Source organism: Zingiber officinale, chromosome 5A (assembly GCF_018446385.1).
Source record: "Zingiber officinale cultivar Zhangliang chromosome 5A, Zo_v1.1, whole genome shotgun sequence".
In the NCBI taxonomy this organism is placed as follows: domain Eukaryota; kingdom Viridiplantae; phylum Streptophyta; class Magnoliopsida; order Zingiberales; family Zingiberaceae; genus Zingiber; species Zingiber officinale.
The window spans coordinates 141,322,137-141,346,335 of record NC_055994.1 but is presented as its reverse complement, the minus strand read 5'-3'; the positions used below and the strand labels follow the sequence as shown (position 1 = coordinate 141,346,335).

General features: G+C 34.5%; 4 protein-coding genes across 6 annotated transcripts; 1 reads left to right on the top strand and 3 right to left on the bottom strand.

Moving 5' to 3' along the window:
• Positions 1 to 132: 132 nt before the first annotated feature.
• On the bottom strand, positions 133 to 5,892 carry LOC121982149 (protein NLP1-like). Of its 3 annotated transcripts, none has more exons than XR_006112013.1 (5): positions 4,775 to 5,889; positions 4,528 to 4,575; positions 3,419 to 4,442; positions 615 to 2,167; positions 133 to 512 (listed from the first exon to the last, which is right to left on the bottom strand). XR_006112013.1 is itself a non-coding variant. In XM_042535071.1 (4 exons), the coding sequence occupies exons 1-4, from the start codon at positions 5,594 to 5,596 to the stop codon at positions 1,314 to 1,316; spliced, it is 2,748 nt and encodes a 915-aa protein (XP_042391005.1). In that variant the 5' UTR covers positions 5,597 to 5,892; the 3' UTR covers positions 133 to 1,313. The 3 variants fall into 3 exon arrangements, 1 of the variants encoding a protein (XP_042391005.1); XR_006112014.1 differs by having other exon boundaries at positions 799 to 2,167; XM_042535071.1 differs by having other exon boundaries at positions 133 to 2,167; positions 4,775 to 5,892.
• Positions 5,893 to 6,770: 878 nt separating this feature from the next.
• On the bottom strand, positions 6,771 to 7,780 carry LOC121983328. The gene is made up of 2 exons (XM_042536265.1): positions 7,619 to 7,780; positions 6,771 to 7,484 (listed from the first exon to the last, which is right to left on the bottom strand). Exons 1-2 carry the CDS (start codon positions 7,677 to 7,679, stop codon positions 6,901 to 6,903), a joined length of 645 nt encoding a protein of 214 aa, XP_042392199.1. The 5' UTR covers positions 7,680 to 7,780; the 3' UTR covers positions 6,771 to 6,900.
• LOC121980097 lies at positions 7,717 to 10,331 on the bottom strand. Its single transcript, XM_042532064.1, has 5 exons — positions 10,201 to 10,331; positions 9,661 to 9,979; positions 9,451 to 9,527; positions 7,790 to 9,344; positions 7,717 to 7,724 (listed from the first exon to the last, which is right to left on the bottom strand). The coding sequence occupies exons 2-5, from the start codon at positions 9,752 to 9,754 to the stop codon at positions 7,717 to 7,719; spliced, it is 1,734 nt and encodes a 577-aa protein (XP_042387998.1). The 5' UTR covers positions 9,755 to 9,979; positions 10,201 to 10,331.
• A 3,911-nt stretch (positions 10,332 to 14,242) lies between these two features.
• On the top strand, positions 14,243 to 15,493 carry LOC121983327 (probable phospholipase A2 homolog 2). Its single transcript, XM_042536264.1, has 3 exons — positions 14,243 to 14,471; positions 14,555 to 14,594; positions 14,686 to 15,493. The coding sequence occupies exons 1-3, from the start codon at positions 14,364 to 14,366 to the stop codon at positions 14,898 to 14,900; spliced, it is 363 nt and encodes a 120-aa protein (XP_042392198.1). The 5' UTR covers positions 14,243 to 14,363; the 3' UTR covers positions 14,901 to 15,493.
• Positions 15,494 to 24,199: the final 8,706 nt, after the last annotated feature.

Below are 24,199 nucleotides of genomic sequence, written 5' to 3'. Positions count from 1 at the left end.
CTGGACTTGTAACCATCTGAACACTACCCTCACAAGATTTTAAATTAAAACGAAAAACAAACTCTTGAAGCCTCATTGTGCATGGAAGTTTCCGGGGGCGCTGAGACGAGTGTATTCGCCTTTTTTGCCACCATTGTGCATGGAAGTTTCAGCTCCAATAAGTAATAGTGATGATGAAAGAAACAAATCTATCGGGTGTCTTTAGATGTTGATTGAATCTATTTTCAATCAACATTTCCATCAGCAAACCATCTTACACTGACTTCTCTTTTGATCAGAGCAGGGACAATGGCATTGTGCAAGTAGGAGAAGTCCATTGAGTGAATGATCGTTCTATTGAAGGTTCCAGATCCCTTGTCTCTTCCAGTGAGAAACAGGAGACGGAGCTCCAGTAGCCCTCCTGATGCTCACCTGCTTCTTTTCATCGCTTCTTTTTCCTCTGTGAGGACATTTCTCAAACTCCATGTCTCCATCAAGCTACCAAACTAGAGCTCAGATTTTGGTTGGCAAAACTGCATAGTAAATCTATCCGTCAATATCAAATATCTAAAACCTTGGAAATAGACAACGCCGCTGAAATCATGGAACTTAATCGAATTGTAAATACTATGGACCTTAAACAAAAGTATTAACATTGCATCAAGATAAATTATTGCACAAAACTGAGCAATACTCCAATGCGTTTGAATTTGGATAACTGTTGATTTGGAATTACTCGTTCATAGTCTGTAACCTTGCCAGTAGCCAGTATTAGCATCTGTTCAGATCCTTTTTGAGGATGTTATTTTTTCTGCTTACCATCATGACTCTGGAGTTTGTTGATCTTGAATCAATGGAGCACACTAAAAATCCAACAATCTCTGTAATTGTCTGTCAAAGTTCATGCTAACAACCAATTGGATCTTTAATCGGGATGCAAGCATGATAAATGTGAAACCCATTGCATCTATAGTTTATTTTGCCTTTGATCTTTATACATTGTTAACAAGTCTTTCCCCTTGAGAATGAGCATAAGGAATCTATCTTGTAAGTTGTTAGAAGAATAGTTAATTCCATAAATTCTTTTTAAGCGATCAATTCACTTTTTGTATCAGCGTGCTACTTTGTTTCATATTCAGGACGGTCTCAATGAGCATTAGCATTTCAGCATGGAGCATTGCATGTGTTTGAGAGTCCATGGCCAACAATCCACACTGATAGATACATGGTCACAGATCATTGCTAAGATCAGGCCATCATTGAAAAATTCCATAGCTGGAAGAAAGCAGATTGGCCTCCAAATGATGAACTCCATCAGATGTTACATGGAGATGCTATGGTCCATGAGTACCAATTTCTTGGACAGAAATTTTTATTGTTTGAACATCTGACAATCTATATATATGAATGCACTCCTGAAGATCTGCATCACATGTTAGTAAAACCCACTCCGACTCATCATCGACGTAATGGAGATTCACAGAATTTTCAACAACTATATTGAACCTCTTCAAGATCTCATGTCTCAACTTTTCAAAGTTCCAACTAGGATCTAATCGTATCCTAACTTTCTCTTCACCATATGTGGCTTTTACTATCATCCAATTGCTTTTAAGATTTCCAGTAGGCTCCAAAGAAGAATAATGCTCTCCAAGTGATTTGTGACTCTGAAATTCATTAGGATAAATCCATGTGCTTTGAGATGACAGATGCAAATCCATCTCCCTATTTGCTCCCTGAGGAATACCACTAATTTTCTCATGGTTTTCTTCTTGCTTCATTCCAGGGTTAGCAATCTGAATACAGTGCTGTTCTCCACCTGGAGATGAGAGACTTGGAGTCGAAGTTTGACTGCATGATGAGTGAGAAGATGATGAATGGTGATGACTTGATCTAGCATCTACGTCCTGATTAGTATTTGGACAGTCATGTTGGATCGATTTGGATACTGGAAAATCTCCTGACGAGTTTCTATCTTGAGAGTCTCCTGATGAATTCTTCTCTGAGATGGGTACTGTTGTGAAATTTTTATACAGGGAACTTAGTTGAATGGCTTTATCAGCTCCATGAACTGAGTCAATAACAACCTGCAGTTTCTTTAAAGAGTGGTCTACTTTCTTTATCTTCCGGGAAGGCCAACGAGTTATTCCATGCTGCCGACAGATTCTTTTAAGTGTAGTAGGGCACACTAGCACATGAAAAGTTAATAGACAACAGTATCATTAGTCAGATTGATTGAACTATGCAACTTGTCCCACAAGTATAGTTGAAATGAAAAATAACTGAATCATTGCAGCAGTAGAGACAGAAAGGGCATCCATATAACCTGGTAAGGTACCATCACAAAAACTAAGAAAATTTTCATTTTAATTAAAAAAAACTCTAGAGGGCCATTTGTTAAAAATGTAAAATCTGTGGTAAATGGAATTTCCCCTAAAAACTAAACTACCATAAATATGACCAAGAGTAAGCCCCAAGTTGTAGTCAGATTATAGATAACTTAAAAGCAAAAAATTGTAGTCTATGGTGATCCTTTTTAGCCAATTGTGCTTCCTTCCATCATCATGTCCCAATGATCTGGGATTAGTTACATAGAGCTTATCTCTATGGAAAGCTACATCAAATGTAATATGGAAAGCTACATCAAATGTAATACTTAAATTAATAAAATCATTATTCTGTTAAATTAAGTTTTCTTTGGTCTCCTACTGCTTACAACTATGATTTAACTCTTGTCACTATAATCAATTGTTCACCTTTTGACATGTTTACAGTTTGCACCATCTCAACTTATATCTCTTATTTTATCATCATTGTGGCATAGCTCCGCCTATCTGATCTCGGATATTGATATTTTTTTATTTCATTCTTTATTGTATCATGATACATCCATCTCAACATTCACATCTCAGCAACCCTATCTTTTCTGTACATCTCTCTTCATAATTTCTATATCCAAATTTGAAGAAACAAGGACTCATTGGTGCACTTGAATCCTATATCCATTTTTTTTGTCATTTTAATACAGGCCACCTAGGCACCAGCTACCATCTAATAATGTTGTTTCCCTTTCCTAGTCTTCACTTCCAAGTTGACAAATATGCAGCAAAAGAACCAAACAACACAAGCAACACTTAGCTAGGAAGAGTTCAACTCAAGAGTTACACTAAGATCTTGGATCCTTACGCTTCCATTGAAACTAATTTGTATTATGTTCCATCATATCAGAATCAAAGTTTCCTTTGAGGAATCAATGTATGACTTTATTTAACAAAGAGAAAGAAAGAACAAGAAGAAATTTAGTATCACTATATTTAGTCATGACACTTTCTGTTGAGAAAAGGAAGTTATTAAACAAAGAAACATAAATAAAAAAAATTAAAGGAGAAAAATAATTATCTAACCCATGTTGGCTTTTCCAATAGAGAATGAACCTTACCACCGACACTCTTTGCAGCATCTTTCAGGCTACCAGAAAAATATTTCTGAAGAACTTCCAAACTGACATTCTTCTCTGGTTTTCTGTGCCTCTTTGCTGTTGTCTTTGCCACCACCGGATTACTACTACTACCAAAATTCATAGAATTTTCATTATCACTATCATCTTTGCCCATGTCTACTGGATGCTGCTTATGCATTGAAGATATATTTAGTGCATTTGATATCACTTCAACATCATCTCTGTCCCTTATGATACCAAATCTTTCTATTTCATCCTTATGATCATCTTGGCTTGTTTTTTTCTTCAAGCCTCCTTCTGTATTTGATAAAGGTGCAACATCCCTAGACATCCTTGTTATCTGACCTTCAATAGTAGTGACAGTGTGATCTATTTTACCTGGTTCTGCTTCAGGCGAAGAACTTTCCATCAAAAAGTTTGGAGGAATCATTTTATTTACCCATAATGTCGAATCATCTGCTAGCTCCTTATTGGTGACAACCCTTAAATTTTGGCAAACATGTTGCATAGTTCTTGATAATGAAGCAAGCATCAGTTTTTGGTCTTCAATCAGTAAGCAATTTGTAGGGAGAAAGAACTCCAATACAAAATCAGCATTTCCAGTAAGAATACTCCGAAGGCGTATTGCAACAGCACCTTTCAAACCAAACAACTTTGCATGGTGAACAAGCGGATACTCTGTCTTACTGAAAGTGGTAACATCCGGAAAAAAGCATGGTTGATTTGTGATGAAAGCTCTACCAACAATACCTTGTCCTTTTAGCAAGTGATACTCGGAGCAGGCCTCATAAAAATCAATCATAGAAGGGTCATTTACATAACAAGCAGCATCAGCAGTGGAGACACATTCCCTATAGTTTTCATCAGAATGGCGGAAGCCTTTTTTACCTTGTTGTGTGCATAGTACCCAAGTTTGAGCTAATGGTAACATGTGAATCTTGCAAACAGTTTTTAGGACCTCCAGAATCTCAGATACAGCTGCTTGGTAAGAATCACTACTCACCTAGTAACAGGCAAAAAAAAAAAAAAATCAGCGTCTATGATCAATAGGAACTCAATCATGATACTTGTGCACTCTACTAGCTCACCTTAATCTGTGGAACAATCACTGTTGAAGAACTACTAAGATCTACTTCCTGCAAATTTTAGCATTTTTCAGCAAAATTTCACAAAACAAAGAAAACGAAACAAACTTCAACTCGAAGAGACAAACAAGAAAAAAAAACTCTGGAATAGGAGGCAGATAGAAATATACTATTTCAGTCTGAAAAGGATAATTCGAAAGGAGAGATCATAAAAGCTTAAGAATAAAGAACAAGAATGGAAAAGAATAACCTGCAGAGCATTGCAAATTTTCTCAAGCTCAAACGTGTAGTTTATTTTCTGAGTTGTCATGATAACTTCCACAACTCCCAAGCAAGAACGACGACCATGATCAAAAACAGGAATTCCTATACTTCCACGTATTCCAAACCGCTGTGCATAGTCCACACGTGGGTACTCATAGCTGTTAAAGTATCGAACATCTGGTGTCCACTCAGGCAATCTTCCTATAAATACTCGACCAGGCAACCCTAATGCCTTTCCAGAGCTCTCTTCGGCTGAGAACTGATAGCTGGTGGAGACTTGTCGATAGTTTACAAGTCTCTCACAATTCGGGTCGAGTGAGAAAGGTTGACCGTACGTTGTAAGAAACATCTGGTCTCCTCTCTTCACAGGCACCCATAACTGAACTAGTACTTCTCCATCCCTTTGGATCTCCTTGAAGTGATCAAGTACCCGTACGATTTTCTCTTCCACAGAGAAACTGGAAGCCCCTGGTTGAATCTGCCAACTCGTTCTTGTCTCCGAGCTTAGATTCTCGTTCATGTATTCATCCCCGGGAAGACACGTAGATGCATCTGGCTTCCCTATGCCTTCTCGATAACAGGTCTCCAGCATACCCGGATTAGGGTTGTTATCGTTGACCTCAAAAAGCGGCGAAAAGCTCATAGGGTTGAAGGGGCTGATGGATTTAGGCGTATCAGATTGGAATTCATCAAGGAATTCAGGAAATTCCAACCAGCCATCTCCAGAGAAAAACTGATCCAGAAAATCCAAATCGGCAGCCCCATCAGACAGATTTCGCGCCGGTGAACTCTCAGGAACGGCATCCATCAGCCAAATCGCTTCGACCGCCAGCAAGGAAAACCTACTGAATCCGTACCTCAATAACTGACCACCAGAGGATGCGCCAAGTTGCCAATAAGCAAAGAGACGAATTTGTATCTGTTTGCAATCAAGACCACAGAAGCATCCTCTCTAATCGACAACGGAAGAATCCAAAGCGGGGGAAATCGGAAACACCAACCACCGGAGCAAGCCAAGGAGAACGCAGACGGTGGATCGAAGGCGAGCCTTTTGACGAATTCGCTCCGGCGGCTGGTTCGTCTACCTCCAACTCGGAGCCAAATTGCGCGTAGGAAAGTAGAAAAACTAGTGGAGAAAACGAACAAAGACACCAAAACCTTTTTAGAAAAATTAAATTATGAAAAAATTGAAGAAAAAAAAACACAGTCCAATTTAAGCTAGTTTTTAAAGACAGTTTCTGAATTTGAAATTGTTTTTAATTTTAGTTAAATTTTAGTCGTACCACAATAATGCTGGATTAAACTTCAATTTGTTAGGAGTAATATTTCTTCAAACCACGTTGTCTCCCCACCTAATGACAAGATTAGAATGGATTTAAAATGCTTTTATAAAAAAACGGCAGGTAGAAAAAAAAAATTATATCAATATTATTATAGCAGTTGATTATTATATCATTGGATACTGAGTTTTTGAACTGTTTGCCGCGAGTCCTTTCCAACTCATACTAGCGGCCAATGAAAAATTTTTATAGGATGAAATTAGTCGTTTCAGATTTGATCTTATCTGATTCATTATTTACAATGATGATGATTAAGAATCATAATTATTATAATAATATTTAACTAATTTTAATAGAGTTGATAATAAAAGTATTTTTTATATAGTAGTTTTAATTTTGTTTAGTTAGAGTAATTTTTCTATGTTGGAACCTATATGCCCCTGAAGTGTTACTCGGAATAAAGATATTCTTCAAATAAAATATAGGATGAAGCACTGCTCGATTTTTTAGAAAAAGAAAAGAAAAAAGGGGAAAAAAGGGGCACTCCCTTCACGATACCAATAGGAAGAAGCCCTTTTGATTTTTGCCCATTTAGTTTCCAAGAGTATGCTAGTTTCTTAGGAGTCTTCAATTAGTTAAGCAAGAGAAACCAATGATTCACACATACAATTTCCCATTTTAGCCAGTCATCTTTCTCACTACAACATCAATCAACTTTTTCCTCAAAAATTTATTTTACTATGGCTGCAATGTGGAAAAGATTCTTCTAAATGGAAGAGGACTGCACAAACATTACAATCAATTAGCTTTTTCCCTAGTACCTATTTTCTATCTAGTTGCTCCGAAGACACATTTCTCTCACAATATCGTCGATCAAGTTCAGTAGAATGACCCTCTCGATCTGCCTTCCTACAACATCCATGTCTTCGTACGACATCGTTGGCCAAGTTGTCATCTTCAAATCTTGAGCCACCATGCTATTTGGAGCATTAGAACCATCAACTGAGGAATTTAAGAGCAACTGAATCTGATTCCACAAGTCTTCCAACAATCTTTTTCCTTGTGATGAGAAAGTTGGGCCTAGAATCCATCTCTTGAACATGGAGCATTTTAGATTCGGACCGAGCAGACTTTGCATAGACTCATTCACCAAGTCAAATAGAAGTTTGTGTCGTATAGTTACATCATCATTGCGAGGTATCGAAGAATAAGTATCCACCTTGCCGCGTTTGCTGTATGCTTCTTCCATTTCAAAATCTTGGTATGAGATTGGCTCATCCTCATAAAACCCAGCAGTTGCAAGGATATCATGCAAGTGAGTCGCATCCTTGTTCTCCATGTTAGTTATTTCTTGCATTGGAGGCTGCTCTCCTACTGTCATTTCAGCTCCACCATGCTCAAGATTTTCTGATAAATCTAGTTCAGCAATAGAGGTGTTAAGATTATAGCATGTGACAAAAGCTACTTTAGATAAGATGAAACAACTTCAAGTCTTGAGAACACAATTCTAGTTTGAATTAAGTGCACTCAAAACAGATGATAACTTCTACCTCTTCCTGGAGCATTGGAACTCAACTCTTCAGAGATACAGGGTGAATTGTGGTATTCCATGACCTCCAGTGGTGATATCGGACTCGGGTTGTCTTGCCTACAAAACTCTTCAGAATTTCTTGATACAGATGCTGGACTGGAAGGCACCTCTGTAGATTTCTCCTGAGAACAAATAGTTTGCATCAAAACAATGATACAAGTTGCTAATAGCAGATAAACTAGTTTCGACAAAGTTAAGAACAGCCTTGCCTGAGCCATGGCTGTTTTGTCTACTGAAATGAATTTGCCTTGAGTTGATTCCTTTATTGGCTGATTCTTTCTCCCAAACAACATTCCTTTAAGATTTAAATTATGTTTTAGATTGGAAACTGTTCCTTTCAAGTTAAAACTATCCTTTCTTTGTTTCCTTGTTTCTGAAAAATTATTATCAGATGGTTCATGCTTCCTGTGAATTTGAGCAGAAGCAATATGCTGGTCCTCTAAGAGGAGCTTCCCGAAATCTGTTCCAGACATTGGTGCAGAAAATGATCTGATCAGGTTCCGTTGTGGTTCTGAATCTGAGTTGATTGTCAGAAATTTCTGAGTTGGACTTGGATCTGATTCATTCACTTTGTCTGAGAAATCAGATATCAACTTTGATATTTTCTTTCCTTTGTTGGAGGAAGCACCTGAATCTCCATGGATAGTTAAAGGATTCTCCAAAAGTAACTCATTTTTTAGCACATTCTTTGATTTCTGGGATAGAAATTTCCTCATATCTCTTCCAATGAACTCCGGTGAGTCAACCGGACTAATTTGCATGTCACTCCTAACAGTTCTAGTTGAGTTTGATCGCAACAGATTCATTCCCATGTCTCTGGTCACACTTTCCCTTATCTGTTTTGCTATGTCATGAGCAATTTGTTTTGGATTCATCGCGCTTTCATCAAATGAAGTCCTCACTACATTTCCTCTTGATACAAAATTGTTTCTACTCCTTCCTTGAACTTCAGTTCTGAGCCTTTGCTTCACCTCTTCAAGAAAATCTTCCATGCTATTTTCCTTCCCAAACTGATCAGAGGATGCAGCTAATTGCTCCTCGTCGCCGTCAATCCTCTCAAAATTAGGCTTCAGTATCACTATTCGTGTAGCTGAATTAGTTCTCTCTTGTTTCCTATCAGTCTTAGTAACTCGGAAGCAATCAAAACTGACCTCTTCTTTTGTATCAATTATTTGTTTTCCTTGAGCTATGAGGCCGGTGGGATTCTTTTCGGTCACTTTTTTATTGGTATCCAAATACTTAGCCATTTTTTCCTTGCACAGAATTTCTTGTGCAAGGAGGGTTTGGTAATCCATGCCATCTCCATCTGTCTTATGTTTCAGTTGCTTTGAATGTTCCCATAACTTGGAAGCCTGCCATGCCTCAAACTCCACCTTGAACTTCTTCAGCTGCTCTTCTTGTGGATGTTGTCGTCGGTGTGGCTTTCCTCTGCTCTCAGCTTTTGAATGTCTTCCTTTACTATTTACGAGTAAGCTGTCCTTTGATTCCCTAGAGGATGTAGAACTCACGGTGGCTTTGCTTGCTTCCATCAATCTTCTTGATCTATAGATTTCATGTTCCTTTGTGTGAACTTTCAGACTTTGTTCTGGAATTGAGTTCATTCCCATTAATCGGGCAACGACACTCGGTCCAACAGATCTATCACTTGTTTGCCTAGAACTAGATGTCTCTCCATCAATCAACCTCTTCGTAGAGTTTCCATTGGGACAATTGTTCAAAGAGTACTCGTATTAGATCGAGAATTTGACAATAACATATGCATGATATGCAAATACAAGGTGGAGAATTTACCTGAACATCTCCAGTGACACAGTGATACCCTCTAGATGCACTGGATATGTCCAAGCTATTCCGGGGAGCTTCGAAACCTACCATGATCGACAAGAACTTAGCAAAGAGAGTAAAGAGAGAAGATTTTTTTTTTTTTTGAATAAATTGCAATAAACTCTTCAATCTCTTCTGAAATGAAAACTTGAGCAGCATTGATAGTTGAGTCCTTACCATCTCCATGCTTCTTCGGTGCCGATCTGTGGGATTTATCCATTTTACCGGAGTCGAAAAAAGTAAGATATTCCTCCAATATGTGATCCTTCATATGCACTTAATCATCTATTGCCACTAGATTCAATATCAGCTACGCAATAACTTAAGATTCAACTGCCAAAGGAGGTCACTGGCTGATTTCTGAATCTTCAGACTCAGACAAATGACAGAGTGGATGATGATGATGAAGATCGACAAGGAAAATATAAGTCAAACTCAATGTGCAATTCTCAAGAAAAAAGAAGAGATGGATTAACCGATTTGCAGCCACAAATCCCTATCAACAGAGACATTGGAACAAGGATTAGAAAGAATGACAAAAAGAAAAAAAAAAATCCTTAAGCATCTTGCTCGCGCACTCGATGCTAAATTTTGCTGTTAAAACTACAGAAACACAAGTTCCTGGAAAGAAAAAAAAACAAAGCATCAAACTAGCGATAACTAGAGACAGCGAGGATCGATCAAAATCTCGCCAAATTCATCAAGAAAAGCTCCAACCTTTTTGGTAAATATTCTCTCGTTTCCTTTCTCAGCGCTTGTTTCCGCATGGATCTAAGCAGGGAAGTAGATGAGGAGGAGGAGACATGGATCAATGGTAGAAATCGAGGAGAAAGCCAGCTTTTTAGAGCAAAAGAGCGTCGCGGTTAAAGCCGGCGTTTTTGATTCCTAAAAGCTCATCATGTAGTGGCATTTTATTGTTATTTTTCTTATTCTTCGTAGACAATTATAATTTTGGGCTTTGTTTCAGAATTAAAAATTTAATTCGATCGGATCAAAAAGACTCATTAAACGTGCGGGCGTTTGCGAAGGCTGTCACAGCTCAGCCGGGAATGGAGGTTGCTTGGCCGTTGCTTTGCCGCGCTACATTTGGCGCCATTTTATATGACCGTTTCCGTGCTCCGTCGTCGCCTTCCAAGTCATGCCGCGGGATGACGTGGTGTTGCTTCTCCTTTTAATTAAACAAATTATTCTTTTTATTTAAAAGAATGTTTAGATTTTATATATAAACAAATTGTTTATCCCTCTGACTAAGTGGTCACTAGAGTTTGAGGATTCGGAACAAAATAATGAACTAGAATTAAGTACTTAATCTAAAGAAATTAACTAAATTTTATGAGGTCACGAAGTGGCTTGCACATTGTGGGGCAAAAGATGCTTGTTTAGTTGCATAGCAAGACATGATGGTGGCATGTGTTGTGCATTGGTTATTCTCATGATGCTTCACGTTGCCTATCTTATCTTTTTTTTTCTTTGATGATTACTAATTATATATCCTAAACAATCGATTAACTTAATATTAATTAATGTGGGATGTTGCCAAGTGGACAATCCTTTTACTAATGATTCAACAAGGAATCATTGGTACTCTTATATATGGATTACAAAAAAGGCATTGGTATTGAGAGACACTTAAGGTACTGTCCTTGTCGATAAATAACTACCCCATGGCTGAAATTAATCTAACATTTACTATCAACTGAATGGTTAATCTTACTCGGGCTTTATCTGTTAGAGTGTATACTAAAAGCCTAGTTTTTTGTATAAACATTTATCTAGAAATAAGAATCACATTGGTCAAATATCTACATTTATGATAAATGTAGTTGTTCAATTAATTTATATTGTAGATAACATGGTGTGTGGTGTCACACACAGAGGATCATGTTATCAGTATCTTATAAATTATAAACTGTAGCTCACGACCATAATGGAAAGGAACAAACCATTGGAAGGTCGTAGTGTAATTAGGTATCAGTTTATCTTGACTGTATAATTACACTAGTACACTCAGAGTGTATTGAGTAGGACCATTTGAGGTCGTTTCTTTTATCTTGACTTTATAAAACAAAGACCTCGGTTATTATGGAAGTGTGTGCTCTTAATCCTAATATAATAACAAGTACATATATTTGATATTTATTTCTTTAATTTATCAATGGGTGAGACTTAGTTCGATAAATCAATAAGCCCGATAAGTTGGGAAATGGTATCACTTATAGTGTGTGTTGTTGATTATAAAAGGAAACTGTGTCCTAGAGATACTAGGTTGATAATGTGCTCAAGATGAGCTCATAAGGATTGTCATGTTAAATCCTGCCGGTGGACTTAGTCCCATGATAATAAGGTTAAGTGGTACTACTCTTGGACTAAGATATTAATTAAGTGAGTTGTCGGTCTCACTTAATTAGTGGACATTCGATATCTTAAACAGGAGACTAACACATTCATAATAAGAAGGAGCCCAAAATGTAATTTGGGATTGATTGCAGTGTTCATAATAGTTCTCAGTGGAATGTTATTATTGATAAATTAAGTTGTGTGTTGCGAACACGGGATGCTAATTTTATCGGGAGACCAAAACCAATTCTCCTCTCGGTCCCTATCGTCGTAGCCTCTTATTTATAGAGTGCCCACCTATACCCACCTTCGTACCCATGAGCAGGGGTCGGCCAATCTAGCTTGGTTCAAGCTGGGTCGGCCAAGCCTGGTTCATGGGTGGCCCTAACTTGAACCCAAGCTTGGGTGGCGGCCCCCATTAAATTAAAAAGAATTTTAATTTTAATTTTATTATGTGGAAGATATAATTTATTACAGAGAATTAAAATTAAAATATCTCTAAAAAGATCTACAAAAAGATTAAAAAGAGATTAGATCTCTTTCCTTATTTGTAGATTGGAAAGATGTTTATTTTTTCTCTACGAAAATTATTCACATGTTGAAAATTAAAATTATAGAAATTCTTTTATCAATATGAAGGATTTTAAAGGAAATTTTATTTTTAAAATTTCCAAAGAACCAAAAAAAGGAAGTTTTAATTGTTGATTAAAATTATCCTATTTGCTCCGTGAGGTGGCTTACACATACAATTAATTAGGAAAATTTATTTAATTTTTCTTAATTAATTGTTGTCAAGAAAAGTTAAAATTTTATTATAAATAAATTTTATTTGCCAACCAAGGAATATAAAAAGAAGGGTAGGGGTGCCTTCATGTGAACAACCTCCATTATTTTTTCCCTCTTTTCCTTGGTGTGGTGGCCGCCCTTCCCTTTCTCTCCTTCTCCTCTTGTTGGCGAAACCTATCTTCTTCGGTGGAGCTTTTGTTTGTGGCGGATCAGAGAAGGAGAGAAAGCAAGTCTCATCTCTAGCATCCTCGGAGCATTGGTGGTGGCCGAAATTATTCATCATTGAAGAAAATTGGCAATCATCTTCCCTTCTTCCTCTTTTGTGGTGGCTGAACTTATCTCTTGCTTGGAGTTCTTGTGGTGGCGGATACTGCATGGAGGAAGAAGAAGAAGGAGAAAACTTGCTTATCCTGCCAGAACTTGGTTGGTGTTTTGTTCTTAGTCCTTGGTGAAGCTTCTTTGTGTTAAATTTGAACCTGCGCTAGGAGAAGAAGAAGATTTAACAGTGGTTTCTCATCCTAGAAGATGGGTTGCCACACACAATGTCCGAGTTGAAATCTGATAGAAGATCGAGAGAGTTTTTCTGGTATAACTAATAATTTTCTTTCTGCATCGTACTTTAGTTGTTTATGGAAATAATACCAAATACAAGAGGCTTACGATTCTAGAATTTCGAATATGTTTTTCGATGTTGTGTTCTTTTGTTTTTTCTTTTCCTTGTGATTTGATTGTTCTTTTCGGTTAACCTAAAGTTATTTTAGGAAATTAAATACCAACTTTCTATGGTTTATACGATGGGTGGTAGTTTGCTCAAAAGTATAAAGAAGGTAGTGTGCCCTCGCCGTATACGTCTTGGGACAATTATGAAATTAATATTTAATGGAATTAATAACAGGTGATTTGGGTCGAACATGTTAAGTTCCGCAGGAGATCCAAGTCAAAACCTAAAAGAACAAATAGATTAAGTTTTGGATCAAACGTGTTAAGTTCCGCAGGCGATCCAAAATTTAATTTAAAAGAACACATGGTAGCTAGGAAAAGGTTCAGACCTTTGTACAAAATTTTGTACAGTGGAACCTCTAGGTTTTCTGAGTAGCAACCAACATTATCTAGCGATATGGAGTAAGAAATGGCAAAGGAGAAAAAAAAATAGACACTTGGCCCATTTCCAAGTTGACTCGCCTAAAGATAAATTATTTGAGAACTTAAATATATTCTACGGTTATTAAAATCATAATCCTCATGGATTGATTATAAAAGGTGGAACTGTCACCTTAGCGACCCTTTGGGTCCGACTTCACAGATATTTAGAGGAGATAAATCCTCATGGATTGACGTTTGTATGGATGATTGTTCTAATAAATTTTGGATTACTTTTTAACTAATATAAGAGATTTTACCCACATTCCTTTCAGAAAGGAATGTAAAGGATTCAAATGCCCTTTATGCTATACCCACATTCCTTTGAGAAAGTATGGGGTTGCTACAGTGACAGTTTCACTTTTTTACTTTAAAATTATAAGTTTTATTTAAATGATACTAATACACTAATTTCAGAAATTATCAACTATTGAGGTGCTTATTGAAAAATTTACTGAAATTCTTAGCTCAGGGTTTCGACGGGCGGTCCGGTTCACAAAACACGAAGAGGGTTTGGCGGTTGGCGACTAGGCATTGGGCAAGAGACGAAGCCCGGAGAGCGAGCGACCTCGACGCGGTCGTACGCGGCGCAGAAGGCAGAATTCCATTGAAGGACAATGCGGAGCCAACGGGAGAGATTTCCCGTCTCCCTCGTCACCTGCTTCCTCCTCCTACCCCTCGCAGTCTTCTTCCACCGCATCGCTGCTAGCGACTCCGACGCCCATGTACCGATCCATCTTTTTCCTCGCATCGGAACCTTAGCTTCTAGGTTTGACTCTATTTCTGAGATCTTAACTTGTGCTCGCAGATCAATTGCAGCAGGAGATGCGTAGCGGAGAACTGCAACAGTGAGTTATTTTTGGCTCAGGGATCGGACGTCTTGGGGTTAAAATTTGAACTAAATTGACTTTTTTTTGTTGTTGTTGTTGGTTTGATCAGCCATTGGCATTCGATATGGGAAGTTCTGTGGCGTGGGTTGGACCGGTTGCCCTGGGGAGAAACCCTGCGATGAACTCGATGCTTGTTGCAAAGCCCACGATGAGTGTGTTGAGAAAAAAGGTTGGCGTTTTTGCTTTCTCACATCTCGCTGTTTTTTCTTTTATCTTAGTATAATAGACCTAGAAATTGAACTCTTTTGTATTCCACCTGAATAATGTAGGATTGATTAAGCTTTTTTAAAATAATTTTTACGAATGAAAAAGGGAGGAAAAAGTATGTAATGCGTTGATATCTTTACCTATAGATTGATGAAGTTTCTAGCTTTATAGATATTCCTCTTTTTTTTATATAGAAAAAAGGAGGAAAAATACATTAAACATTGGTATCTTTACCTGTAGATTGAGGGAATTTATAAGGTCTCTTGTGAAACTCTAATAGACTAATACAAATAAGATAAAATAAATGTAACAACAGATTAATGTCATCTCAGACAATTATACTATAACTGCCGTGCCTCTGTTTGGTGAGCTGATAGCCAATATGGATATTTGCTTGATCATGGATAAAACTTATGCTTCTAGATCTTTAGAAGAATAGGATAAATTGATTATATCATGGTTGGGAAAAACCTATGCCGAGTGAGGTGATCGTATCGCACATAGTGCAGATGCTGAATGCAATCACTTATGTTGATGCTTATGTGAATGATGTTAAGAAAATCAATTTTTAAAATGTAGCTTGAACAATTGTTAATAATTTCTTCAAAACCAAAGGTTGATAAATATACAAGTTCCACCTACCAAATAATGATTATTGATTAGTAGAAAATGCAAATAACATAAGTTTTTTAGTATTCACCAATCTGGAAAACATGTAGTGCTTAAGTAAATAGATTCATAGTTAATCTACAAAGTTAGCAATCTAATCATCTACTTCAATTCTCTTGATATCACACTCCTTTTTGTTATCAAACAACTTGTTATCAAACTTTTGTAACTGAATCTAATGCCAAATTCTATGCTAGTGTAGTCTCATTTTGTTTTTAACCATTGTAGATATTCCTTTAAGACTATCACGTCTTTTTCATACAAAGATATGATTTATTTTTATTTTTATTATTTATATCTAAATAAAATTAGTGATTAATAAGATGCACTGTATTCATTCTAGTTTATTCTAAGGCATAAATTGGATTGAACTTTATGGCTTTCCAATGGTAATATGGAAAGTAGATAATGCTTGTATGATTACATGTCTGTAATGCTGCAACACTGAATTATGCATATGGCTGTCCCATTATGGTAATATGGAAAGTAGATAATACTTGAAACCATACCCAATCTACTAAGGAGGATAATGATCTGTTCTTTAATTAAACTTAGCATAAATGATGCTGTTTATTCTCCTTTTATTTTGATTTATTCGGGAGAGGAGATGAAAACAATACTAAAGTAGTGTTAAAAATGCATCAAAATGGATTTTATGGTTGGAGATGATCTAAGGACAAAGGAGAAACAACACTAAATTAGTGTTAAAAATGCATCAAAATGGATTTTATGGTTGGAGATAATCTAAGGACAAAGGAGTTGTCCAACAAAACCCCTTTGATGCTTAAGTGATCACTACACTTAATGCTATGGTTGCAAATAGAATAGTAATGAAAGTAATAGAGTAAGATTAAGGTTAAATTAATGTCCATACCACCATCGACTTTAATGCTTATAAAGGATCGACATCCTAAACTCTAGGGTTGTTGGGCCCTAGGAATTATGGGTTGTAGCCTGTGAACAGATCATGCCCAATTATTATTATTATTATAAATTAATTAATATTAGGTATTCATTTAAAGGACTATTTCCTCATTCAAAGCAAAATTAATTTTTTGTATTCATTTTTTCAACAAAATAAGTCATAGCAATTAAAAAGGCCAAGTTGGATGACAACGACCGAGCCGAATACGACCTAAGGAGAGTAAGGAGTGAGTCAGCCAGATTCAGGCAAATAAATTAATTATTGTTACCGAAATTGGACGCGTTCGTGCATGCGAACGTTGACTAAGAATAATACGAAGGCATGCAACGACCACCTTTTACTTCCTTCCATTTTAATTCTATTTTTTAAAATGCTACTAATTTGATAATTTCTTCTAGAACAGGGACGCACGCGTTGACTAAAAAGCCAAACCGTCAATTTTATTGAGTCAATAACTTGAAAATTCATCTACTATTTTTTTTATTTACTATTTTCATCTTTTAAATATAGTTACCACTAGCCATGTAAATTGGGTTAGCCACATGTAGTCTAAACATAAGCATAATGATATAGTCCCACGGATATAGTCAAAATTCTGATCTTATAATATGGATAAATATTAGTTGAATTTTAAATATCCATGAGTTAGAGCATCCACATCAATTACTCTAAACTTAACTTTTACCTTAAATTTTACATTTTGCATTAAAAAAACATCCGCATCAGCTACCCTACCCATTCCCTAAATATGCATTCCCTAAATATGCATTCCATTCCCTAAACATTAAAATACTATTTCTCTCTCCTCCCTCTAATAATAAAAAATTTCTTCTCTCCTTCATCTCTCCTCCATCTAATAATAAAGAATATGGAGGAAAGAGAAAAATTAATAAAAAAATAAATATATGGTAAATTATAGGGAAGCTGATGTATTATGTAGTAATAAATGAATATCTAAATTTAATAAAGTAATTTTTTTACCTTAAATTTTAAATTTTGGATGAGGATATTGATGTAGATGCTCTTATGCTTCAAATTTACTAGTATCAAGAAAGTGTACGTCTTAGCATTATTCGGATGAAATTTGCATGTAGTCAGTCAGTCAATCAATCAATCATTATAATAAATTAAATAAACTTTTTGACTTTTTTTCAAAAAAGAAACAGGTCCAACTAAAAATCTGTTTTGATTTTTCTCTCCTTAATTGTTTCCTTTTCTCCCATTTGATTTTTCTTCTATCACATATTTTCTTTTTCCTATTTCACCATATTTTCTTCTACTCATCTAATCCCTTTTTTATATTTTTCATAATCTTAGGATGCGTTTGATTGAAAGTTATTCTGGATAACTTTAGTTATCCATTCAAGACTATCAATAAAAATCTTTTTTGATTTAGGTAATTGATGATTTTCGAGTAATGTTCCATGCCCTATACGTCAGCAAAAGAGACATGCAATCAGAAATCGGAAAACCTTAGAAAATTGAGATTTTCTTGATTCCGGGTTAACAAATTTTTTTTACCCAAAATACCCTCGGATAAGAGAAAAATATGACAAAAAAGAAAAGCATAAAGAAAAAATAGAAAAATATAAAAAATAAAAACCCATAAAAATAATTTTAAAAATTAAAAATTGTAAAAAAACTTAAAAAATAGGAAAACATTAAAAAAAATAGAAAACCCATAAAAAATGAGAAAAAAAATAAAAACCCATAAAAAATAAAAAACATAAAATTTTTTAAAAAAATTAAAGAGTAAAAAAATAATTAAAAAACATTAAAAACATAAAAAATAAAAAAAATGTAAAAACACATAAAAAATTAAAACAACATTAAAAAATTTAAAAAACTTTAAAAAATTTTTAAAAAAATGTAAAAAAAACATTAAAAAAAATAAATAAAAAATAAAGAAAGGAAAAAAAATAAAAAAATAAAGAAAGGGAAAAAACTTTAAAATAAAAAAATGAAAAAAAATAAAAACATCAAAAAAACAAACAAAATAAATAAATAAATAAATATATATATATATATATATATAAATAAAGAAAAATGTGAAAAAAAACAAAAAAAAACGAGTTAAATATATACTATTTTGTAACTGAGGGTAATATAGTAAAATATTAAACTAGGTTATTCATTAAAACCTTCAAACAAACAAATTTTTATTGCATTACTTAGATTGAACCAAACAATATTTGGTTATGTTTTATTCCCCATAAGTTATGTGATTACCTGGTAATCACATAACTAAAATTATACATGATAACTTAAACCAAACGCCCCCTTAATATTATCTTTAAAATTCCCAGCCGTAAGTGGCTACCACTGTTATCAACATCGTTATTGCAGCATGCTATTGTTACTAGCGTTGTCGTGGTTTGCTGCTAACACTGTTGTCGTCACTTTGTCGAGGTTCCACAACAGACACTTTTTGATTGAGGTGAAATTTTCTTGCTCGATCTATTTTGATTACGAATTTAAGTGTTAAAAAATATATAGTGTTAATTTTTATATATATATTAATGCTTTTGTTTGCTAGTTAGTTGTTTGCTATCTATTTTGTTTGTTGTTTTTTTGAATTATTAGAAAAAGATAATAATGAAATTAGGTGATTATATTTTTAAAATATTCTACTAATGATAAATTAAGTGAAAATAATAATATTAAAGTATTTTTTAAAAAAATACGTGATGAATTTACTTCCAAATGACATCTCCCCCTCTATCACTTCCTCCTCCTCGTCTTTTCTACTATTTCTTGATGTCGACTTGAATGGATATTTTAGTGATCTTGGACTAAGAAAAAACATCCTTGAGTATAATATGAATGACTAATCGTTATTTCAAATAAAATCAAAGGTTAAAATAAAAAATTTTAAATTTAAGTTCATTTTTAACTATTTAAATTTGAAATTTAGATTTTGAAGGATAAGAATTGATCTACATAAATTTTTAAAAATTGTCTCTTTTTGAATTAAAATTGTGGCTATGCCTAGGGTTGCAAACGAATCGAGCCGGCTCACGAGCTTTTCGAGCCGGCTCGAAAAATATTCATTGCATTCGAATTTATCAATTCAGGCTAACTCGAACATGTTGAACTTTTTCGATCAGAACTCAAATCCAAATTATATTGTTCGAGCCGCTCACGAGCCTTAATATTTATTAATACAAGTTAAATATATATTAAATAAATAAATTTCGAGCCTTTCGAACTTATTTTCGAGTAATAATTCGAATAGTTCGCGAACATGTTCGAATATTTCGAGCCGAACTCGAACCCGAATCCTAATTCGAACCGAACTCGAACCAAACATTTTAATTTTTTCGAGCTTAGAATCGAGCTCGAACTCGAATATACCTATTTCGAGCCGAATTCGAGCCTTAAGTTTTTCAACATATTCGGCTCGATTCGATTCGTTTACACCCCTAGCTATGCCACAAACCACCAGAGTAATTATGTTTGATTTGATTAATAAGTTGGGATAGGCATAAGTGGCTTGATGTATAAGTCAAATCGATTATAATTTAATTGTGGATTATATCACATATGACATATATTTGAGTTAGTTGTAAAACATTTAAAGTATAAAAATTATCATAAAATTTAAATTTTAAAAATTATTTAAAAATTTTAAAATATATTTAACTCTTAAAATATATTTGTTTTTGATAATTTAGATGTTCCGATTTTGTCCAATTAATTTTAGAGATAGATAGATCTCTTAAGTCGTCTATCAAATAAATTTAGAATACAATTTATACCCACGAAATTAACTTTGAGAATATTTCTTTCATTTAGAATTTAAATTCAGATACTCTTATTATTTCTTTGAGTTGTTTAACATTGCACCAAATTCCATGGGTCATTTTTTTTATAATCGAGGATAACTTTAATAATTTTCTCATTTTTTGTTATGATTTAATATTTATGGTGGATAAAAAAATAAAAGGGCATCCTTATTTTTATTATCATCAAAAGGTTTTAAAAATATCAAAAGAGAGATTTTCATTGAATAAATACACTTATTCTAACACTATAACCATAATTACTATAATATATAGTAGTGAACTTTATCAAATTATACAGCAGCACAACAGTTGCTATAAGAATATTAAAATATTTTCTATGGAATTAGAATGATTTTTAATTGAGCTCGAGTAACTTTAATTAATTTAATAAATAATTTTAGTAATTTTAATCAAATTATATTAATTTCTGTCCATGTTCTAATAGTTATCATCATAACTTCTACAATAAAATAAAAATATTTTTAAATTGATATATATATATATATAATGATCTTTTAATAATCATAAGAATAAGGGAGGATTTTTTAATTCTTGCCCATTATTATTCATGTCCTACTTAGCTACTTAGCTCAATGCAATACAAAAATTTTATCTATGTCATTGAAAGAATATTTCTCTTTTAAAAATTATTAAAACAACATTTTATCTATAATCTAATATTCAAATACTCTTAAAATGATTTTGCACTAAATAGTATGATTTTAGGGCTAATGAGTCACCAAATTGAATTATCAAACTATTAAGTTACATTGCTGATGAACAAGAAAAAAAAATAACTGTAAACTACCGGAAGAGGTATCTTTTTAAAATTTCAAAAGAGAGGTGTCTTTTTAATAATATGATTAATAAAAAGAGCTTTCCATATTGAAGAAGCCTCATCATCCGGTCTTAAAAGAGTTAAAAAAATAGCCAATTCGAATATAGATGATATTTAATTTACTAATCATGAACTAAAGTAAGTTTTGACATCAGACATAAGGAACTAATGGTACTTCTGAAGTTTGGGGATACTTCATTTTTAAAATCGTCTGTTTTTATTAAATATTTTAGAAATCTCATTCTTCCATTCAAAGGATTATGTGTAAAATATAAATATTGCAAAGTATTCTTCAAAGTCCAATTGAGTGGCAGCTATGAGTTATTGAAATGACATGTCAAAAAAGCACCTGACAAAATTTAAATCGAGCATTCTCAAATGCAATCATCTAAATTTTTCTCGACTAATGCAAACACCAGTTCAAATTTACTTAAATATTCTGATTATAAATTAGATAATTATTAATTAGATTCTTTTCAGAAGCACATATTTCTTTTAATTTTGGATTTAAATACACATTTAATTTGAATATTTTGTCAAGAATCATTTAACTCGTGCTAAACATGATCTTCGTGTTAGGAACCATGCGAGTTAAAGGGGAGGGAGGGGTGAATAGTTCTGATTGCTTTTCATCTTGATCTCATGTTCATTGTTTGAATACGCAGTGGAAACTTGAATCCAAAACCAATGTCACATGCACAACTCTAGAATTTACTTGTTATCCGCCTCTTAGGTGATTAATCCAAGACCTGCTCCTAGTGATCTCCCTTCAACTTTCTCTTTTTTGAAAACCTTTCGGAGGCGAAGGAACCTCTTATAAGCTTGCTTTTACAAGAATGTCATAATGCAACAACAATATAAGATATACAAGCAAATACAAGAATGTAAACAACTTTACATGAATCTCACTTTTAATTGCTATTGATTGCTTGAAAATGTCTCTTGTTGATCAGGAAATGTACTAGTACTTCACTTCAGAATCTCTAAGAATCGGCTCTTAAAATCTCCTTGAAACCCCCCTTTTAAAGCCTTTAGGTCGGGGTTGATTTCCACCTATCAATCAACTGATCTTACCCATCAGTTAATTGATCTAGTCTCTGACCATTGAACGACCTCTAAATTTTTGGAAATTAGTCTGTTTTTTTCGATTATTTGAACATCAGTCGACTAATATCAACTAGGGCTGGCAAAAATAACAAAATTCCCGACTCTTCTAGACTCCCAACCCGTTCTCGCCCTAAAATTTTCGAGACCTGAATTTTTTCCAACCCGAGTGATCGAGATTTTTCCCGACTCGATCAAAATCGGAAAAAGGATCAGGAACACAAACTCTACCTGATTGGATTCCCAACCCAACTTGAATATATTACTAATATTTTTTAATTAGATCTTTTAAAAAATATATAGAAAACTAGGGTTCAACACATCTCGTTCAACAACCACTCTCCATTATTTTTCTCAATTATATGAAAGGTTTTTAAACTTGGTGTGAAGAAGAGAATCCGTTGTCGATAAGAGCCTAGTGGCCACTCCGATTGAACCCCCACCATCCTCCAACTTCAACTTTGATTGGCCCCTCCACTCTGATATTTTTCATTTATTATTAATTAGGTGCAAATGGATGCATCTAGCGAAAGTGGTAGCTCTCCTTCTACCACTCAACCTCAAACATTATCTCCATCCAAAATACCAATCATTCATGAGGAAGTAGTAAATATTGAAGGCAAAAGGAAAAAAGTATCAGATGTATGGTCACACGCCAAGAAAATTATAAGGAGAAATAACAAAAATGAGATCATTGCTATTGTTACTGTTTGTAATTATTGCAAAACTGAAGTTCCTGTCCATAGCAGAACACATGAGAATAATGACATTGATGGGCATATGAAGAAAGACAAGAAGAATCCTTATAATGCGGTGAAGTTAGGTTCTTTATTTGGTTATTGAATGTCAAATGGTAGGTGTTAAGAAATTTTAAAAAATATTTTTGGAATATCATCATCCTATCCGACGGGATTTGAACATTTAGGATATTGAACATTTGAGGTTCGACACTTGTCGGGTACGAGATCAGGAGAAAAGAGATTTCCAATTTTTATCGGGACGGGGATATGGTAAGATGGTTATGGGATGGCTCCTGACCCAATTCCACCCATAATATCAACCATCAGTCGAGTTGAACAGTTGAATTGACTTGTTTTTGTTTGATTTTTTGATAGACATTAATCGACTAATATCAACCATCAATCGATTGATATTATCAGTCGAGTTGAACAGTCAAATAGACTTGCTTCTTTTCGATTTCTGATCGACATTAATCGACTGAATCAATCATTAGTCGATTGATATCATCAGTCAAGTCGAACAATCAAATTGACTTGCTTCTGTTTAATTTATGAAGTCATCAGTCAATTGATATCAACCATCAGTCGATGATGTAATCAGTTGAGTCAAATAATCGAATCAACTTGCTACTGTTCGGTTCCTAAATCCATCAGTTGACTAATATTGAGTAAGAAATACAGATATCTGAACGAGCTTCGTTTCACACTAAAAATTGACTCATTTTGATATTTGAGTCAAAAGTTATGACTTTTGGAAGTTTACTTAGTCGGGACTATCAATCGATTAATATTCCTGTTTCAGGCTTATTAAAGTCGAATTCCTATCTTGTCTGATATTTAGTTAACATCAACCTATCAGGACTTTCTTTGCTTGACATTCGGTCAATCTTGACATATCGAGACTTCCCATTACCTAGCATCTGGTCAACCTTAACCTACCGGGATTTCCTCGTTGGCTCGTTACTTAGCATCCGATAAATCTAACCTGTTGGGACTTCATTGTTGCCTGGCATATGATGAAGCTTGACCTATCGGGACTTCACGTCTCATGCCAACTCACTGTTTGACTTTTGACTGCTAAGTGTTTGGTTAACCATGATCCACTTGGACTTTTCTCTTGCCAACTGTCTGTTGGATTTTTGATCACTATGTATCTGGCCAGCCATGATCCACTTGGACTTTTCATCTCATGTCAACTCCATATTGGACTTCTAATCGTCATGTTTCCGATCGACCGTGACGCATTTGGACTTTTTATATTTTATCAAGTATCTGGTCAATCTTGTCCAACTTGA

Excerpts from the sequence above, each read along its gene's own strand:
- LOC121983327 (XM_042536264.1), top strand. The coding sequence starts at position 14,364 with ATGCGGAGCCAACGGGAGAGATTTCCCGTCTCCCTCGTCACCTGCTTC. Across the intron at positions 14,472-14,554 it reads CTAGCGACTCCGACGCCCAT|ATCAATTGCAGCAGGAGATG; the intron begins GTACCGATCCAT and ends TTGTGCTCGCAG. Across the intron at positions 14,595-14,685 it reads CGTAGCGGAGAACTGCAACA|CCATTGGCATTCGATATGGG; the intron begins GTGAGTTATTTT and ends TGGTTTGATCAG.
- LOC121983328 (XM_042536265.1), bottom strand. The coding sequence starts at position 7,679 with ATGGAATACCACAATTCACCCTGTATCTCTGAAGAGTTGAGTTCCAAT. Across the intron at positions 7,485-7,618 it reads TTCCAATGCTCCAGGAAGAG|ATTTATCAGAAAATCTTGAG; the intron begins GTAGAAGTTATC and ends TTGCTGAACTAG.
- LOC121980097 (XM_042532064.1), bottom strand. The coding sequence starts at position 9,754 with ATGAAGGATCACATATTGGAGGAATATCTTACTTTTTTCGACTCCGGT. Across the intron at positions 9,528-9,660 it reads ACCGAAGAAGCATGGAGATG|GTTTCGAAGCTCCCCGGAAT; the intron begins GTAAGGACTCAA and ends CGATCATGGTAG. Across the intron at positions 9,345-9,450 it reads GTGTCACTGGAGATGTTCAG|AGGTTGATTGATGGAGAGAC; the intron begins GTAAATTCTCCA and ends AACTCTACGAAG.
- LOC121982149 (XM_042535071.1), bottom strand. The coding sequence starts at position 5,596 with ATGGATGCCGTTCCTGAGAGTTCACCGGCGCGAAATCTGTCTGATGGG. Across the intron at positions 4,576-4,774 it reads AAATTTGCAATGCTCTGCAG|GAAGTAGATCTTAGTAGTTC; the intron begins GTTATTCTTTTC and ends TAAAATTTGCAG. Across the intron at positions 2,168-3,418 it reads TGCTGCAAAGAGTGTCGGTG|TGTGCCCTACTACACTTAAA; the intron begins GTAAGGTTCATT and ends TTCATGTGCTAG.